General features: G+C 38.1%; 1 protein-coding gene across 1 annotated transcript; it reads right to left on the bottom strand.

The window, feature by feature from the left end:
• Positions 1-3,806: 3,806 nt before the first annotated feature.
• LOC141631990 (protein FAR-RED IMPAIRED RESPONSE 1-like) lies at positions 3,807-4,454 on the bottom strand. The gene is made up of 2 exons (XM_074444589.1): positions 4,303-4,454; positions 3,807-4,188 (listed from the first exon to the last, which is right to left on the bottom strand). Exons 1-2 carry the CDS (start codon positions 4,452-4,454, stop codon positions 3,807-3,809), a joined length of 534 nt encoding a protein of 177 aa, XP_074300690.1.
• Between the last annotated feature and the right edge of the window lie 16,380 nt (positions 4,455-20,834).

Below are 20,834 nucleotides of genomic sequence, written 5' to 3'. Positions count from 1 at the left end.
AAAACACAATTATATTCTTTGTAACACACGGTTTTGGCGCTTTGAATTCTACAATCTACAGCAGATTATCTTTCTAAAATAGTTTTCACTTTCTTCAAAGTGACATTTTTCAAGGCAGTTATTTTTTTAATTTTTTTTAAAAAAACTGTTTTGTTTTTTTCAATTATCTATAAATAATCTCATTTTCATTCAACATTTACACTTCATTTTCTAAACAAAAAAATAAGCCAAGACAAATTCAAAGGTTTTTCATGTCTAATTTTTTTTTAAGTTTTTGTAATATTAAATATCTATAAAGATTATGGATTGTTTAATATTACAACTGTTGCTAAAATTTTATTTATTATATGACTACCTTGCTCTAATTTAGGGAAAACAGTTTATGTTTGTTTATAAATAGGTTTTGTTTTCTCTAATTTAGGGAAAATAGTTTATTTTTCTGTTTTAATAGGTTTTTTTTTTTTTTTTTTTTTTGTTTCAGCAAGAGAAAAATGGAACGAATTCAAAGGAAACTGGAAGACACCAAGTTTGAACTGGAAGAAATGACAAGGCATAGAGATTTATTACTTGAGCAGGTTATATCATCTGATAGTAAGGTAATAGAAATGCTAGAACGAGTACAAGTGCTTGAAAAAGACTTGAACAATGCTGAAGCTCATCTCAAGTTTCTGATGAAGGAAAACAAGTGTATTGGGAAACTTCTAGAAGAAAATAAGGTGAAGAAATACACTGAAACTGATTTAGACCGTCAGTTTCTCCTTGGTGTTACAGCTCTTAGGGAGTCATATGCTAAAGTCAACCCTTCGATTAACATGAAGTGGCCTCTTGTTGTCAAAGCTATTGAAGAGATGGAAGGTTACAGGAATATTCTGAAAAAGGAGTTGCTAGAGGGCGAAAGCAGCGTTCATTCTCCTCCTGTGAACAAACGACTAAGAAGGGAGTAAAAGATTTAATATTTCCTTAATCATTACGATTTTATGCTTCTTTGTGATGACTTATATTTAAGTTAACTCTTTATTCTTTGTTTGGAAGTATTTCGTTTTTAATCAGTGTTTGTAACACTTGTGTTTAATGAATGACATCTTAAATCGGTTAATTATCCAATTTACTATTAGAATTGTGGTATATTAAATTGAACAACGATTATGTAACTATGTTTAAAATTGTCAAAATACGCTCCTAAAACGGGACGGAAAAGGGTTTTGGGTTGGATTAGGCGGCACCGCTTAATCCAACCCTAAACCCTTTTCCTTAAACAAAGGTTGTTCGTAGTACAACACTGTTACAGTAAAACCAAAACTAAACCCTAGGGAAGGACGGGTGATACCCTGTCGTGGACGGGATTTAAATTTGGGGAAAAACGCTCCTAAAACGAGACGGAAAAGGGTTTAGGGTTGGATTAGGCGGCACCGCTTCGTGGAGCCGCCTAATCCAACCTTAAACCCTTTTCCTTAAACAAAGGTTGTTCGTAGTACAACACCTTTATTCTGATAAAACCAAAACTAAACTCTAGGGAAGGACGGGTGATACACTGTCGTGGACAGGATTTAAATTTGGGGAAAAACGCTCCTAAAACAGAAAGGAAAAGGGTTTAGGGTTGGATTAGGCAGCACCGCTTCGCGGAGCCGCCTAATCCAACCCTAAACCCTTTTCCATAAACAAAGGTTGTTCGTAGTACAACATTATTCTGATAAAACCAAAACTAAACCCTAGGGAAGGACGGGTGATACCTTGTCGTGGACGGGATTTAAATTTGGGGAAAAACGCTCCTAAAACGAGACGGAAAAGGGTTTAGGGTTGGATTAGGCGGCACCGCTTCGCGGAGCCACCTAATCAAACCCTAAACCCTTTTCCTTAAACAAAGGTTGTTCGTAGTACAACAACACTCTGATAAAACCAAAACTAAACCCTAGGGAATGACGGGTGATACCCTGTCGTGGACGGGATTTAAATTTGGGGAAATAACGCTCCTAAAACGGGACGGAAAAGGGTTTAGGGTTGGATTAGGTGGCACCGCTTCGAGGAGCCGCCAAATCCAACCCTAAACCCTTTTCCTTAAAAAATCGTGGTGCAAAAAAACCAAAACTAAACCCTAGGGAAGGACGGGTGATACCCTGTCGTGGACGGGATTTAAATTTGGGGAACAACGCTCTAAAACGGGACGGAAAAGGGTTTAGGGTTGGATTAGGCGGCACCGTTTCGCGGAGCCGCCTAATCCAACCCTAAACCCTTTTCCTTAAAAATCGTGGTGCACAAAAACCAAAACTAAACCCTAGGGAAGGACGGGTGATACCCTGTCGTGGACGGGATTTAAATTTGGGGAAAAACGCTCCTAAAACGGGACGGAAAAGGGTTTAGGGTTGGATTAGGCGACACCGCTTCGCGGAGCTGCCTAATCCAACCCTAAACCCTTTTCCTTAAACAAAGGTTGTTCGTAGTACAACACTATTACATTAAAACCAAAACTAAACCCTAGGGAAGGACGGGTGATACCCTGCCGTGGACGGGATTTAAATTTTGGGATAAACGCTCCTAAAACATACGACAGGATTTAAATTTGGGGAAAAACGCTCCTAAAACGGGACGGAAAAGGGTTTAGGGTTGGATTAGGCGACACCGCTTCGCGGAGCCGCCTAATCCAACCCTAAACCCTTTTCCTTAAACAAAGGTTGGTCGTAGTACAACACTGTTACAGTAAAACCAAAACTAAACCCTAAACCCTTTTCCTTAAAAAATCGTGGTGCAAAAAAACCAAAACTAAACCCTAGGGAAGGACGGGTGATACCCTGTCGTGGATGGGATTTAATGTTGGGGAAAAACGCTCCTAAAACGGGACGGAAAAGGGTTTAGGGTTGGATTTGGTGACACCGCGAAATCCTTAAACAAAGGGCATATTTACAAAACAAATAGTATAACACTGTTACTGTAAAACTTAGGAAATATGTTCCTAAAACGGGACGGAAAATGGTCCTAAAACAATATTTATTCTTTGTATAAAATGTTGTAAGTCTTTGTATAAAATGTTAACTATGATGTTGGAAAATCGAATGACTTTTCTTTGTGACATGTTATTGTCACAAAGCAACACACAATTCTACTTTTTATTTTTCTTGTGACATATTATTGTCACAAGCAACACAAAATCCTACTAATTATTGATAAGGTCACAATGTTTCTTTGTAACATCATAATGATATCAAACTTTTTCTTTTGAGTGCTTTCTCGGCGGCTTCATCGGCCTATGCGAAGAGGGCAAGTTCTCTGTCGTGGGTAACTCTTTCTTTGCAGTATGCACATAGCCTCTTTGGCTTGGCTTCTTTTTCAATGGCACATTGTTTAGCGACTTCAATCTTTTTCCGTTGCCCTTGTTGCGTGCTTGTTCGGAGGGTGGATAGTGACTTGGACGACGAGCTGCAGCCCAGAATCTCCATCTCTTGGTCTTTTGTAAGCGGTTCAATACATAACCTGCGGAACTCAACTAGGAGGGACGCTAACTCTTCCGTGTGTTCAGCAGGTAAAGTTTTGAGAACACCAACTATCCGACGGAACTCGACCATACGTTGCACAAATGATCATTATCAGGACGTAGCCATATATGAATCCTCAATGACATTCCCATTCGAATCAAGCACGGAAGTAAAAAGCAGAGGTTCTTGTTTATCATGGTGACAATGTTACTATAAGAAATTATGGTTACAATGTTCTTTGTAAAATAATTCTTGTAACAAGTCAAACATCCTTTGTAATAATGTTTTCGAATGAAACATGTTCGCTGCGTGTGTGTTATTTAGCCAACGATCTACAATTTACTTGCTTGGTATTCGCCCAATTCCTTTGCCCTTATACACCCACACAATATGTCTGCAGAGTAATCCAATTCTTTCGAACAGTTTATACTCGCATACTACATCTGTGCTTCTAAGGTCCAACCTCACCTTGAAAATTCTTTCTGTCTCAGCATCGATTATATGAATTATGTGCACATGCTCCTCCTTCTCAAAGTCATCAACACCACATGAATCAGCAGCCATTACTTCTTCTTGAAACACCTTGAACACAGCATGTGTGTATATAATAGCGCCATGCTTTTCTATAGGTAATTCTGTCTTAAGCTCAGGGAATGAGTGGTCGCTATTATAATCATCGCACCTTCGTGTATAGCGCTGCTGGTCCATAGCAGTTTGGAACCTGGTTTTAATACAACAAGGATTCGGCAACAAATTATTTATGTAATAATGAAACAATGGTAGTGTAACATACACTGTTCCCGGGTACTCTAAGGAATGAAAAAGAGTTGTTTACCTCATCCAAAATTCGACCAGTGTACCAAAGTGATTCTCATAGCACTTGAAAAACGAATTTGTACTTTCTGATCGCTGTGTTGTTCTTAATATGCAGCCCAAGGCAAGGTCACGATGGTAGGCAGGAATCCAATGGTGTCTGTCGTCGAACATTGTAGTCAACCAATCATTATCTTCTCGAAATCGAAATGACCTTCGCCACTTCTCTTGAACTCCGACGGCTCCATATCGGGGTCCCAAACAATAGCGTTGAAGCGAGCAAGGAAGTCCGTGTCTCTGCAGAGTGTTGAACCAACTTTGTCCGTGATCTTTTGTGTAATATGCCACATACAATAACGATGCCTAGATGTCTTGAAAATGAAGGAAAGCTGTTGTATGCCAGTCATAATGAAACAACAATTGAACGTGATATTGACCAGTGATAGGGAAAGAGCAAGTGAGTAAATTATATGTTAGTAATTTAGTTACAGTAACATTGTTATTGAATAACCTTGTAAAAGAGGAAAAGATGGAACAATGGTAGTTGGAGTCAAAAATTTGTGGTACAATAAATTTAAGTAAGTCTGTTACAGTAACATTGTCACACTATTACCTTCTTTATGCCAGGGCATTAATCCGTGATCATGAACTGCGGCTCTTTTTGTCCCATGCCGGTCAAGAAATCTTTGAAAGGTCCATTGGAAGGAGATGTCATCCTCGTGTAACAGGAGACAACCGGCAAACAACACGACTTTCGTGGTGATTAACACTGTGAATGGTGTAAAAACCATATCATACTTTTTGGTTAGTAAGTAGGGTCGAAGCTCACAAAGCATCCCCAAAGAATGAGTAGTTTCTAATACATGTAGCATCAGCCCAAAAGAACTTTGTTAGACGGTTTTGCGGATCAACATCATAGGCGAAGTAGGCGGGGTTGGGTCGCTTTGAGTTTCTCGAGTCGATCGATGAAAAGGTCAGCATCTCTTAAACCAATGTAGCACTTGATATCTCTTTGAAAGTTCTTAAAATCTATCAATGTAGCACCGATATTTTCATACCCATTGACAAGTTCCTTAACTTTGTCTAAAGGTCAATCCAGCGCCAATATTCAACTTGGAGTTGTCCAAGATAAGCGTCTTCGGAACATATCAAGGATCGTGAAATCTTATCGAGATCTCATTACACACGAGAGGTGAGGCGATGATTGTGGACTTTAAAACTCGTCAATCATAGTGGGCCATCAAGGCTATGTAGAAGGGCAAACGGCGTACGCTCGGCATCCAATTCTTGTGATTTTAACTCGTAGTGTAATGTACTAGGCGTGGGACGAACCATCACCCATATTCTCATCATCCTTGGTTTCGGGACATTTGTTTTGGTTTAGATTCCCTGAACCCTTGACGGTTGCGGACTACGAATTTTTGGTGTGGAACACCACCTCGTAGTGTTTTCGTCTTTGTGCTTCCGAGGGGTAAATCCACATGCCCGAGCATAAACCTCGTAGAACTTGATTCCAGCCTCAAGGGAGGCGAAAGCGCACCAATGGTAGGTCTAAACTTATGCTCAACCACACGCATCCAGCGCTCACCTCCATTAGGCGTGTGAGACAGAACAAGATGATTATTTGGTTGAGGATTGGGTTGCTCTTGGACAATTGGCGTAGAATGGGATTGAGTGTGATGACTTGTCATGTAATACAAAAAGGAAAATACGAGTATTAGTGACTGAAATACAACGGTGGTATTACAAAGAGTAACATTATTCTGATAATACTAGTACTATGACAATGTAGTGACATAAGGATGGACGGGAGAACAGGAAATATGCGAAGAATTTGGACTACAATTTAGAACAAGAAACTAAAGTACATTGAAAGTAAATGTTGAGAACAAGAGGACATCCAGAAGTGGTACAGCATATGTTATATGTGCAATGGAAAATGAATATATGTGATTGTGTTACACTAACATTGATATTGTAACAAGCTGAGCCTGTAAGCATTGACAGCAGAACTGGAATATACAGACAGGGGAACAGGAATATACAAGACAGGAAAAGATGTCAAATATGATGAAATTTGACCGAAATTGAACGAGAAAATCAACAAATACAAGGATATTTGACCTAATATTTAAGACAAAAGCAACTACAAGTATAATCAAAGGAAAGGAGACCGTAAATTGAAGTAGAAGTGAACGGATTTCATTAAAATTGAAGCAAACATAAAATCGATTAACCTAAAAAACTGAAAAGCAACAGAATAAAGACAAATATAATCAAAATTGACGGAATGTGACGATAGAGCAACTGCGATTGTAAGCAGAAGCAGAGGAGAACGCAAATATGAAAATTCGATAGGAAAAACAACAAATACAAGGATATTTCACCTAATATTTAAGAGAAAAGCAAATACGAGAATAATCAAAGGAAAGGACACCGTCAAATTGAAGTAGAAGTGAACGGATGTCATTAAAATTGAAGCAAACATAAAAGCGATTAACCTAAAAAACTGAAAAGCAACGGAATAATGAAATTACAATAGCGAATGATCAGCGACATAGAATCCAGATGAAATCGCGAAAAGGAAAACTGAAAAGGAAAGGATTACGGAAATTACCTATTTGCATGTTAATGTCGGTAGAATCTGCATCCATTGTAGCAACGAGAACCTGGAAAACAGACGAATTTGATTGATTTGTGAATGAATTGATAAAAGCGAGTAAAAAATAGGAACCTAGGGTTTGTTTGCTTGATTTAGAGGATTATTTTGACTTAGAGAGAGAGATAGAGAAAGCGAGGGAAAGAGACGGAGGAGAGAGAAAATGAAACTGAATTATGAGGGGGATGTTTGAATTCTTAGCTTTTATAGGTTTGTTATAATTTCTGAGATTTAATCTCAGCCGTTGATTAGGAGTAGATCTAATGGATGAGATTAAAATGCTAGACTCACCTAAGATACCTAGACTCACTTGATAGTCGGTGTGACACCCCGCGATAAAGCGGAAAACATAACTTATAAATTCAAGCGGAAATTAGGAAATTTTTGAAACTTTTAAAATTTAAAGCGCGGGTTCATTAAAATCCAAAACATAAATAAAGAATGCGGAAAGAAAGTTTAAATTATACAAACGTGATAGTCGAGGTGACGGAAAATATATCCCTCGAATGACAATACAATAAAAGGTAGGTCCAAACAATCCTAATAAACCAACTACTAGGCCGACGTGCTCGCTAGTTCACACATGTCTTCACCCCATGAATGCATCACTAATACCTGTCATTCATGTAAACATGAACGCCACAGTCAGTGGGGAGTAACTCAAGGTTCTCCCAGCCATAAAATGTCGAAATGCAAGTAAACAACCACATAATTAAACATGTAGATCATGCATCATATATGAACAATGGAGAACAAGGAGATATAATGAATAATCATGATGAAACAGGCATAATACTTTCTTAATAGAATAGGCATGATATATGAGAATAAATATGCAATCAAAGAAATAGAATTATCAAGCCAACCAACTCATATTGACACGACTCAACAAGTATAAGACATATACTTAGTATGAACTCACAAGACAACCCATCTACACTCCAACCTCTTGGTAGGACGACGATCATAGTACGGTCCTAGTCTAAACCTGGATCCAGACTCTCGGGATGGACGTCACCCGATTCGACAAACGATATACCAATCGTATCCAAGACTCGAAACATGGCACACACTCGTAACCAAAGGTCGAGTAACCTCTAATCGGAAACATGGCACACACACCCGTAACCAAAGGTCCGAAGAAAGGCGGAAGGATATCCTAATTCGGAAACATGGCACACACCCGTAACCAAAGGTCCGAAAGAGAAAGATAACCCAATCCGAAAACATGGCACACACTCGTAACCAAAGGTCCGAAAGAGGTAAATAAGGAATGTCAAGTAGTCACACAATGTAAAACGTCACACTTCACAATAAGAGTAAGAATGATCATGCAAACATCATATGACACGGGACCATTAATGTCACATTCATACTCATGGCTTGCATCTCACCAAGAGGACGGATGGGAACATCAATCCCAACAGTCATATCGCAACTAAAGGGCTTATAGCTCACCCCTAGTATCCGATAGGACCGAGACTCTCACAACAGAACAATACATGGCATTATCAAGAATATGACTCTTCACAAATAACTGTTTAATAATAAATAACTCAAACTTGCTTTATAATAATAAATATTCCATTTTATGATTTAGCATGCCGGTTAAATAAAATATCATGAGTGACAATGAATAATTCACGTTATATGAAATTACGGAATAAAATGTGACAAAGCTCAAGTGACTCATTTATGAGCCCAACATGTGAACCATCATAAGCCCAAACAAAGAAACAAAGGGAGCCCAACCAAATTAACACAACAAGCCCAAACAAATGAACACTTCAAACCCAAATGATAAAACCTCCCAAGCTTCCCTTGATGATACATAACAAGCCCAAAAGATGGAATATGGTGAGCCCAAATGAATAAATGTGTAAAAGAGTGATATTAACGAATTACATTATATAAAACACTAGATGGAAATTCAAATAAATTAAATACGAATTAAAATCGACACAACAAAAACATCCCACACAGGCTACGCCATGGCCAACATGGTCACACCTCAACCCGCAACTAGGACTACAACTAGCCAGCCTTAGCCACAACCCGTACCCCAGCCAGGCCACTGCCCAAGCCACTAGTAGCCCTCTGTCCAGGCCATCAATATCTCACTGTCCTGGCCGCAAGTAGCTCACTGCCGAGTCCCTAGACATCCTCCTACTCTCGCCCAAACAGTCACCATTACCCACCCAACTCAGCCGTGCTCAAACCAACTATATCCCATAGTGAAAACAAGCCATGGCCTCGGCACAACTAGACTACACACACTACACACACTGCCCAGCACACCCTTAAGCCGAGGCCAACAGCAAGTCAAAAGACAGGTTTTTAACATATAGTACAACTACCCAGCCACCATAAACATTAACGAAATTAACAAGGTAAAAGCACGCACGTATATACATGAGACGGAAATTCATCAACTCACACGTCACAGTATTCAACACTAACCACAGGGACACCAAAAACTGTGCAACAACAGCCCATATGTCAATCACTTTCGACTGTCCAAAAATGGTCCATAAAATCCCTCATTCCGACTACCCAAAACAACCCCATAAGGCTACTTAAACCGTGTCAAAACATCCATTCTTACGCCCAAAAACAGTCCCGAAAGACACCATTTTCATGCCCAAAACAGTCCCGAGATCTGCATTATACCATCCCCACAACAGTCCAATTTCCTTCCTAGAAACCCGAGCCAAAACAGTATATGAAACCGAATAAAGTCGTGCCAACACGGTCCATTTTAAGAACTCAGACAGCTAATATACTAAAGTCTAACATACAACAAAACGTTGGTTTAGATTAACCTTGATTAGAAGGTTGAAGACGCAGAAAACCATTTACGATTAATAGTTATTAAAGCATCATTTGGATATACGGAGCTTTTGAGACAGAAGAACACAAATCTCCAATTCAACATATACACTGCCAACTAACTATAGGTCATGTAATTTCTGCAATTGAAGTTGAAAATCTCGTAGTATTCCGTCACATTCAATCATTCAAAAACAGTCCAAGAAAGAGATGCAAAGATTCACACTTTAATACTACTAGTAACAAACTACGACATATAAACACGAAATCTTGACATAATGTCGAGTAACCTATCACCGTTACCTTTTTTTGCTCTCCTAAACGCCACAGGAACTGCCCAGGGATGACTCCGAACCCAAAATGGAATAAATCAACCAAAAATCCGCATCCTTCGAAAGACGGTCGAATGAAACAAGATGAAAGCTGGACTCTTTCTTACATACAAAGAAGGAGGACGAGGAGAGGAAGCCATTGGTGCAAAAATTATCGAATTTGGTTAAGAAACGGAAGAGAAATTGGAGTTTGAAGCTCGGAAGGAAAAAAATTGTGATTTGTTGTTGATTGTTGTTGTTGCTGTGGATTGAAAAAGAATTGGGAAAATAATGGAAGGGGGAAAGTGACGGGGGTGGGGATAAGGTACAACACCAATAATAATAATAATAATAATAATAATAATAATAATAATAATAATAATAATAATAATAATAATAATAATAATAATAATAATAATAATAATAATAATAATAATAATAATAATAATAATAATAATAATAAGAATCATTAAGTTAGAGTGTAAGAGTGAGTGTTGTCGGAATCAGGTTGGTCCGAATTGAAAAAGCTTTATAAGAGAAATGCGACGATCCTGCTAGACGGAAACTATTATTATCGTCACAATTATTATTATCCGACTGAAATATTTATTTTATATAAACAAGCTTGTAAGAATGTAAATTTTATAAAATTTATGTTCAAAAGGAGGTTAATTAAATTTAATAATTTAAAAATATGAAATAAAGTAATCAAACGGTTAAATAAATTTTAAATGTCAGAATGATAAATTTGCGGGTGTTACAATCACCCCATATTTTAAAAAGTTTCGTCCTCGAAACGTGAAAGTAGAAATGAAAGGTTATAAAAGTAAAATTGGACCTTTTGAAATCGGCAACCAAAACATTAAAAGGTTACTTATCGTAAGAATTAAAATTCTTTCAAAAGTTTCAAATAAAATTTTCCGACATAACCAAGTCGAAATGTAAATCATTGTATAAATAAAAAATCAAAATTTTCAAAAACATTAACGGAGAGTTTTCAAAAGTATAAGTCTCATTCATGGAACGAAATTCCTCTTGTCGTGCACACAAGAACGCTAACTTTCCAAGTCAAAGACAGATTTAAAACAAAATCAATTCGCCGACAAACGTAGAACAAGTTATCAAACGTCTCCAATATCGAGTTCTAACATCCGATCAACGTCAAAATTAAAAGAAAAAGATAATCTACTCAAATTTTCTTTCGCAAAAGTCAAAATAAAAATGAAGGTTTCACCTTTAAACTCAAAAGGGAGTTAAATTTGTGAAAATGTAACATTAAGCCTTGACAAAGAAATCATAAATAGATCAAAATTAATAGTAATTGGATAAAATTTAAGAAATCTCGGGTTTAGCAATTAAAATCATGATAAATGAGTTTATATTCAAAGAACAAATAGGGAACTAAATCAATTTTTCATTTTCAAATTTTTGAAAATGGGTAAGGTTTTGCAAAGGTAACACAAACTTTTAAGAACGGATCAAAATTGGTAGCTTGAAAAGTTTAGAAGTTGGACAAAAGAAAAGTAACTTAGATAGCATAAAAAAAAAGTACGCTAAGAGAGTTCAAACTTAACCAACAAAAGAGCTATGATGAACTTCCTAGGGGTAAGGTTCGAGGTAAGGTCAACAAGGAGGTCAAAGATAGAGTTTCAAAGGTTACAAGTGTCAAACTTAAAGGAGGAGCATGATGAAGCGAGCAAGAGAGGTATGAACGGTAAGGCTTATGGTAAAGAAGAAAGGAAATTAGACAACAAGGAAACGCCAGGTACTCAAATCTCAAACAACAACATCATCCTAAACGGTTCCGAAAACTTCCTAACAACAAAACTTATAACCACAACACTCCTAAGGATTTCCTCAAAACACTTATGTTACATCATCTTAAGCTATCCCATGAAACAAGTTACTTCACTATAAGTGTGATTTCACCACTTCAAATCCTCAACATCTACAAAGAACCTCCACGAGATCAAGGTCAAAGCTTCTAACAAAGTTATACTCATATCCAACTAGTGTCAACTATGAGTTTCTCAAAATGGTAAAACTCTCAATCAAATATCCAAATTCCAAAGTTCTTTTGCACATTCTATCATCCTAACTTATAATTACATCTCAAGAGCTCCGGCTCCTAATCCTCCTTACCGCAAGGTGAATACCCAAATGAGATTCCAAAACTAGAAACAACTCTCACATAACATGGTTCTATGTAATCATCGCAACACTCCCAAAAGTGTACCGACTATGCTAACCTAGAGCTCAACTCAAACTTCCAAGTATAAACAACAAGACCAAGTTCCATAATCTTAGTATCATAGGCAACTCACACTTAACACAGAAAATTCCACCGATCAATTATACTTACTTTACCAAGGAACTAGGTATAAGAATCATTAAGTATGTCTCCTCACACCACCTAAGTCTTTCTAACATCACAACCTCTCAAAGCCAGGGTTATGGGTCAACCACAAACAAACTCCTCAAAAGTCAAATTATCCAACCAAGACTAACATCCCACAAAATAAAGAGAACTATCAACAAGGCGACAAGGGAGGAGAAGCAAGGGACAAAGGACAAGTTAGGGAATACAAGAGTAACTTTCAAGGAAAAAGAAAAGAGGATTTAGAAGGAGGAATAAGCATCAAGAGATAAAGAATAAAATAAGGTACACAAAGAATGGGAAACATCTTCGAGGAAGGAGAAGCATTCTTCAAAGGTTGAACAAATCTTCAGTTTTCGGCACTAGGCACCAAGGTTTGATCACAACACGGGTAAGCTCATGGTTTGTCGATCCAAGGCCACAAAAACAGATGACAATCAACAAACATGTTAGAACCTACCACGAAGCATACACAAAGAGACTACCAACTTAGGTCCTTAATTCTACCCATCTCTCATTCATTATTAAAGGTCAAGTTCAAGTTTAAATTCGGGGTACACGTGTGTGCGTCGGGAGCAACATATGCTCTGATACCAACTGTGACACCCCGCGATAAAGCGGAAAACATAACTTATAAATTCAAGCAGAAATTAGGAAATTTTTGAAACTTTTAAAATTTAAAGCGCGGGTTCATTAAAATCTAAAACATAAATAAAGAATGCGAAAAGAAAGTTTAAATTATACAAACGTGATAGTCGAGGTTAGGGAAAATATATCCCTCGAATGACAATACAATAAAAGGTAGGTCCAAACAATCCTAATAAACCAACTACTAGGCCGAAGTGCTCGCTACCTCACACATGTCTTCACCCCATGAATGCATCACTAATACCTGTCATTCATGTAAACATGAACTCCACAGTTAGTGGGGAGTAACTCAAGGTTCTCCCAGCCACAAAATGTCGAAATGCAAGTAAACAACCACTTAATTAAACATGTAGATCATGCATCATATATGAACAATGGAGAACAAGGAGATATAATGAATAATCATGATGAAACAGGCATAATACTTTCTTAATAGAATAGGCATGATATATGAGAATAAATATGCAATCAAGGAAATAGAATTATCAAGCCAACCAACTCATATTGACACGACTCAACAAGTGTAAGACATATACTTAGTATGAACTCACAAGACAAACCATCTAGACTCCAACCTCTTGGTAGGACGACGATCATAATACGGTCCTAGTCTAAACCTGGATCCAGACTCTCGTGATGGACGTCACCCGATTCGACAAACGATATACCAATCGTATCCAAGACTCGAAACATGGCACACACTCGTAACCAAAGGTCGAGTAACCTCTAATCGGAAACATGGCACACACCCGTAACCAAAGGTCCGAAAAAAGGCGGAAGGATATCCTAATTCAAAAACATGGCACACACCCGTAACCAAAGGTCCGAAAGAGAAAGATAACCCAATCCGGAAACATGGCACACACTCGTAACCAAAGGTCCGAAAGGGGTAAATAAGGAATGTCAAGTAGTCACACAATGTAAAACGTCACACTTCACAATAAGAGTAAGAATGATCATGCAAACATCATATGACACGGGACCATTAATGTTACATTCATACTCATGGCTTGCATATCACCAAGAGTACGGATGGGAACATCAATCCCAACGGTCATATCGCAACTAGAGGGCTTATAGCTCACCCTTAGTATCCGATAGGACCGAGACTCTCACAACAGAACAATACATGGCATTATCAAGAATATGACTCTTCACAAATAACTGTTTAATAATAAATAACTCAAACTTATTTTATAATAATAAATATTCCATTTTATGATTTAGTGTGCCGGTTAAATAAAATATCATGAGTGACAATGAATAATTCACGTTATATGAAATTACGGAATAAAATGTGACAAAGCTCAAGTGACTCATTTATGAGCCCAACATGTGAACCATCATAAGCCCAAACAAAGAAACAAAGGGAGCCCAACCAAATTAACACAACAAGCCCAAACAAATGAACACTTCAAACCCAAATGATAAAACCTCCCAAGCTTCCCTTGATGATACATAACAAGCCCAAAAGATGGAATATGGTGAGCCCAAATGAATAAATGTGTAAAAGAGTGATATTAACGAATTACATTATATAAAACACTAGATGGAAATTCAAATAAATTAAATACGAATTAAAATCGACACAACAAAAACATCCCACACAGGCTACGCCATGGCCAACATGGTCACACCTCAACCCGCAACTAGGACTACAACTAGCCCGCCTTAGCCACAACCCGTACCCCAGCCAGGCCACTGCCCAAGCCACTAGTAGCCCTCTATCCAGGCCATCAGTATCTCACTGTCCTGGCCGCAAGTAGCTCACTGCCGAGTCCCTAGACATCCTCCTACTCTCGCCCAAACAGTCACCATTACCCACCCAACTCAGCCGTGCTCAAACCAACTATATCCCATAGTGAAAACAGGCCATGGCCTCGGCACAACCAGACTACACACACTACACACACTGCCCAGCACGCCCTTAAGCCGAGGCCAACAGCAAGTCAAAAGACAGGTTTTTAACATATAGTACAACTACCCAGCCACCATAAACATTAACGAAATTAACAAGGTAAAAGCACGCACGTATATACATGAGACGAAAATTCATTAACTCACACGTCACAGCATTCAACACTAACCACAGGGACACCAAAAACTGTGCAACAACAGCCCATATGTCAATCACTTTCGACTGTCCAAAAATGGTCCATAAAATCCCTCATTCCGAATAACCCAAAACAACCCTATAAGGCTACTTAAACCGTGTCAAAACATCCATTCTTACGCCCAAAAACAGTCCCGAAAGACACCATTTTCATGCCCAAAACAGTCCCGAGATCTGCATTATACCATCCCCACAACAGTCCAATTTCCTTCCTAGAAACCCGAGCCAAAACAGTATATGAAACCGAATAAAGTCGTGCCAACACGGTCCATTTTAAGAACTCAGACAGCTAATATACTAAAGTCTAACATACAACAAAACGTTGGTTTAGATTAACCCAGTTAGAAGGTTGAAGACGCAGAAAACCATTTACGATTAATAATTATTAAAGCATCATTTGGATATACGGAGCTTTTGAGACAGAAGAACACAAATCTCCAATTCAACATATACACTGCCAACTAATTATAGGTCATGTAATTTCTGCAATTGAAGTTGAAAATCTCGTAGTATTCCGTCACATTCAATCATTCAAAAACAGTCCAAGAAAGAGATGCAAAGATTCACACTTTAATACTACTAGTAACAAACTACGACATATAAACACGAAATCTTGACATAATGTCGAGTAATCTATCACCGTTACCTTTTTTTGCTCTCCTAAACGCCACAGGAACTGCCCAGGGATGACTCCGAACCCAAAATGGAATAAATCAACCCAAAATCCGCATCCTTCGAAAGACAGCCGAATGAAACAAGATGAAAGTTGGACTCTTTCTTACATACAAAGAAGGAGGTCGAGGAGAGGAAGCCATTGGTGCAAAAATTATCGAATTTGGTTAAGAAACGGAAGAGAAATCGGAGTTTGAAGCTCGGGAGGAAAAAAATTGTGATTTGCTGTTGATTGTTGTTGTTGCTGTGGATTGAAAAAGAATTGGGAAAATAATGGAAGGGGGAAAGTGACGGGGGTGGGGATAAGGTACAACACCAATAATAATAATAATAATAATAATAATAATAATAATAATAATAATAATAATAATAATAATAATAATAATAATAATAATAATAATAATAATAATAATAATAATAATAATAATAATAATAATAATAATAATAATAATAATAATAATAATAATAATAATAATAATAATAATAATAATAATAATAATAATAATAATAATAATAATAATAATAATAATAATAATAATAATAATAATAATAATAATAATAATCATTAAGTTAGAGTGTAAGAGTGAGTGTTGTCGGAATCGGGTTGGTCCGAATTGAAAAAGCTTTATAAGAGAAATGCGACGATCCTGCTAGACGGAAACTATTATTATCGTCACAATTATTATTATCCGACTGAAATATTTATTTTATATAAAGAAGCTTGTAAGAATGTAAATTTTATAAAATTTATGTTCAAAAGGAGGTTAATTAAATTAAATAATTTAAAAATATGAAATAAAGTAATCGAACGGTTAAATAAATTTTAAATGTCAGAATGAGAAATTTGCGGGTGTTACAGTCAGGATCCGGTGAGAACTCCTAAATATTTGAGGATTGGGATTAATGAATACAATATCACAAGTTCTTCAATACAATATCACGGAAAATTTGACCTTTGCCAATTTTTTTTTTTTTTTTTGCACAGGTGTTTTTTTTTTGTGATATTTTATCGAATAACCTGTGATATTGTATTGAAGAACCTCTGATATTGTAACGACATCCTCAATCCTCAAAAAGATAGTGTATCCTCACATGATCTCATTCCTATATATATATATATATATATATATATATATATATATATATATATATATATATATATATTTATCATTTATGACGATTTTGTCAGTTTTTTCAGAATGCTTACAATGAGGAGATGAGTCAACCATTGCCACCTGGATAGTCTCCCGATGAGATTCGGTCGTACTACAAGGCTGTGAAGGGCTTTGACAAGAAGAACCGGCTATTTGGGACCGGAGAAAAAGGGGCCGAAGTATGGTATGATCCTCCTACTAACATAACTGGTCGCCGATCTTTTTCTTATGCTCCTAGCATGATTTCACAGCTTTCCACCCAAAAGAATGATGAGCGAGCCGCTCGACTGACTCTTGAAGAAACTGTTTCTCAACAGGCCGAACAAATGGCGGCAATGCAAAAGGCTTGGGCTGATATGCAAGCTAAGCATCTCAACCCCCAAACACGTGCTCACAATTCAATCCACATGGTCGAGACGACTTTGCGGATGATGGACACGGGTTTGGAGGTCGTAGTTTTATTTCCCCTATAGGTTAGATCCTTTAGGTTAGAGCCTTTAGTTAGGTTAGTATTGTCGTCTAGTAGGGAGTATGAAAAAACATTGGTGATTTTGTTTAATTAGTAAGACAATGTACAAATTTGACCGACTTTTTATGCAAAAATTTGCGTTCAATTCTCTTTTGTTGCCTCTCTTGATTCCCGCAATTGCGGTCGACGTGAAAATGGATTCCCGCTTGGCGGTCGACGATTGTATATGTGTTTTGCAGGTTTTGGTTGTATTTGAAACGATGCAAATACGCATCGTGGCTGGGCAGCAAGCTGCTGTTTCTAGCCACTGTTTAATAATCCTGACGGAAATTTCGTCAGAAAAGTCAAACCTCAATTGACTTTCCCGACGGAATTTCCGTCAGAAAATAGAATTTTCATTTTCCAGTAAGTGCTACGTGTCACGCTCCTGACGGAAAATCCGCCAGGAAAGTCAAAGAAAGTTTGACTTTCCTGATGTGACTTTCCTGACGGAATTTCTTTCAGAGAGCAATTTTTTAGAATTTCAAAACAACCGCCAAAATTGCCACGTGTCCCAGTACTGACGGACATTTTGTCAGGAAATGGAGATACTGACGGAAATTCCGTCACTCATCTGTTGTTATTGGACGATGGTAATTCCGTCAGTTATCCGTCAGTATTTCCATTTCCTGACGGAAATTCCGTCAAGACTGTGTTTTTAGTGACGAAAATCGCTGATGCGGATTCCTGACGGAATGTCCGTCAGGAATTGGAAATACTGACGGAAAAGCCGTCAGTATCCCGCTTTTTCGTAGTAGTGAGTTAATCATCATACCCAGGTCTTTAACAATGGGATCTGATATCATGTTAAATCATGCAAGCGGGCCTGGGTCACGCCTAAACAGGGAAGAAAAGTCTACAATATAAGTCTAAGAGGGTCCCCTCTAAAACCAATTGGTAATAGAGGATATATTAGGATACGATTATATAGAATATATCGTATCGGATTCTTAGTAAGAATAAGATTTATAGTTGCCATATTCGGTAAAGGTAAGTTACCTATTTAGGATTAGGGTTTGCTACCTTAGGAGGACTATATAAAAGGCGTTGTGTTGTTATCAGGGAGCAACACTATTATCAGTACTAAGAATTACCCTTACACATTATATTAACTCTTTATATCTTTTCTTGGTATTAGTGCCTCGCGCTTTGAAAGTCTAAAATACAACTTCCGCTGTCTTATTGGTGGGCGTTTGACCTACCATGCCCACTGGTGGGAATTATGAATAATGATTTCACCGTACGTATTACAATATATTATCTAAAAAAAAATTGTTGTCGTGATTACCATGAGGATTTTAGTGCTCTTCCAAATAAGCACTAACGACTTAATTACTCTCCACAATTGAGTCATCTACGTACAAATTGTTTGTGTTTGTTCCTTAGTCTTTAGACCCGTACAATATTTCCGGATCTCCTCGTGTCGTGAGACGAGACGTATTGATTATTTTATGTCGTGAGACATCAATATTTATTTATATGAAAGGGTACGTTGTTACCCTTCGTATGTACTGATGAATTACACACGTATTTACTGGCGAGTCGGTTACGCATTATTGGCAAGTTACGCACCTATCTAAAGTAATTAATATGAGTGAGTAGGTTACCCTCGTATGTACTGGCGAGATACGCACTTATCTTGACCGACATCAGTATTTATTAATATGGTGTTTTTATTCTTATTGTTGGGCATCATGTCTTTTTATGTACACTGCATGCTCATACTGAAAGTTGATGAGCGAAGGATGGTTTGTCATGTCTTTTAGAATGTTGACATGGATGGGAATTAATAGAATATAAAATTATTCCATAGAATAATTTGTAAATTATTAGAATTAGCATATCACCTCCCGTATTCTTTGTACATTTGGTTAGCAATATTCATGGGATTACAATCCCTTAATTTAGGATAGTTATTATTAGTCTTCCTATAATTTTGGGTTGACTATAGCTAACTTAGGAATCCTTGTATACTATATAATGTATCCTTTGTGAATGCAATGATCAGGGAAAATCATTTCTTATATGGTATCAGTTACCAATCCCGATCCCTTACTCATCTTCCGCTATACTCTCCTCCGTTTCAATCTCTTGCTTCTCTGCATTCACTGTCGTCGTCTCACCATGACTAACGACACGAATCCTAAATCGGCTTTTCATCCCGCTTACTCTGTTTCTAACATCAAAAACTACGTCCCTATCACTCTTGAGGCCGAGAATGTTCATTACGCATCATGGGCAGAGCTCTTCCTCAACACAGCTCGTGCATTTGACGTCCTCGACCACGTTGCACCGCCCAAAGACACCGTGATTCAAAAAGATGGTCAGTGGGATCGTCTCGATGCAATCGTCAAACAATGGATTTACAGCATGATTTCTCTTGACCTTCTTCACACCATCCTTGAACCCGGTCTCTCTGCACAAGCCGTGTGGGATCGTCTCAAGGACATTTTTAATGACAACAAAAATTCTCGGGCCGTATACTTGGAGCAACAATTCACTAGCACTCACATGGATAGTTTCCCGAACGTGTCCGCCTACTGTCAAAAACTCAAGATGATAGCCGATCAATTGGCTAATGTTGGTTCGCCTGTGTCGGAGACTCGCTTGGTCCTCAACCTCGTCACACACTTGTCTGCCGGATACAACAGCGTGGCGACGCTCATTCAACAAAGTGACCTTTTGCCTTCGTTTTACAAGGCTAGGTCGATGCTCACTCTTGAGGAAAGCCGTATGGCCAAGGAGACGCCCGACACCGCATACTGTCTTCACAAACTCCCGCTGCCGACTCGCATCTCGGTCCAATCAAAATAATAATCATCATCATAAGAATGGCAGCAACAACAATTACAAAGGCAAAGGCAATCGACACAACAATCGCGGAAATTATCGAGGTAAGAATAATAATGGTGGTTTTAATAATAATGGTGGTGGTTCTAATTATAACAGTGGTGCAAATTCATATTCTAATAACAATACTAAGCACAATTACCGTGGTCAACAATCATCCGGACCTGGTAACCCGCCATCATGGACCTGGGTCCCTTTCTCCGGCTGGCCGCAACAGCCGCCACCATGCCCATATCCTACCTCCGGCTGGTCTGCTCCCAACTCTAACCCCTCTGCAGGTATCCTCTGCCCTAGACCGCAGCAGGAATTCCTTGCGCAGCCATCGCAAGCCCCTGGTGCGTTTGTTAAGTGACATCATTTTGCCGCGATGCAAACTTTAAACTTCCAGGGACCCGATGAGAACTACTACATGGATACCGGGGCCTCGTCTCAT

This window comes from Silene latifolia, chromosome Y (genome assembly GCF_048544455.1).
Source record: "Silene latifolia isolate original U9 population chromosome Y, ASM4854445v1, whole genome shotgun sequence".
Taxonomy (NCBI): domain Eukaryota; kingdom Viridiplantae; phylum Streptophyta; class Magnoliopsida; order Caryophyllales; family Caryophyllaceae; genus Silene; species Silene latifolia.
Note: the sequence above shows the minus strand (reverse complement) of the source record. Positions and strands in the feature narration are given on the sequence as shown.

What these genes read in the sequence shown, in the direction of transcription:
- LOC141631990 (XM_074444589.1), bottom strand. Translation starts at nt 4,454, where the DNA reads ATGTTCGACGACAGACACCATTGGATTCCTGCCTACCATCGTGACCTT. An exon ending in CTGGTCGAATTTTGGATGAG is followed by an intron (nt 4,189 to 4,302) that starts GTAAACAACTCT and finishes TATTAAAACCAG; the next exon opens with GTTCCAAACTGCTATGGACC.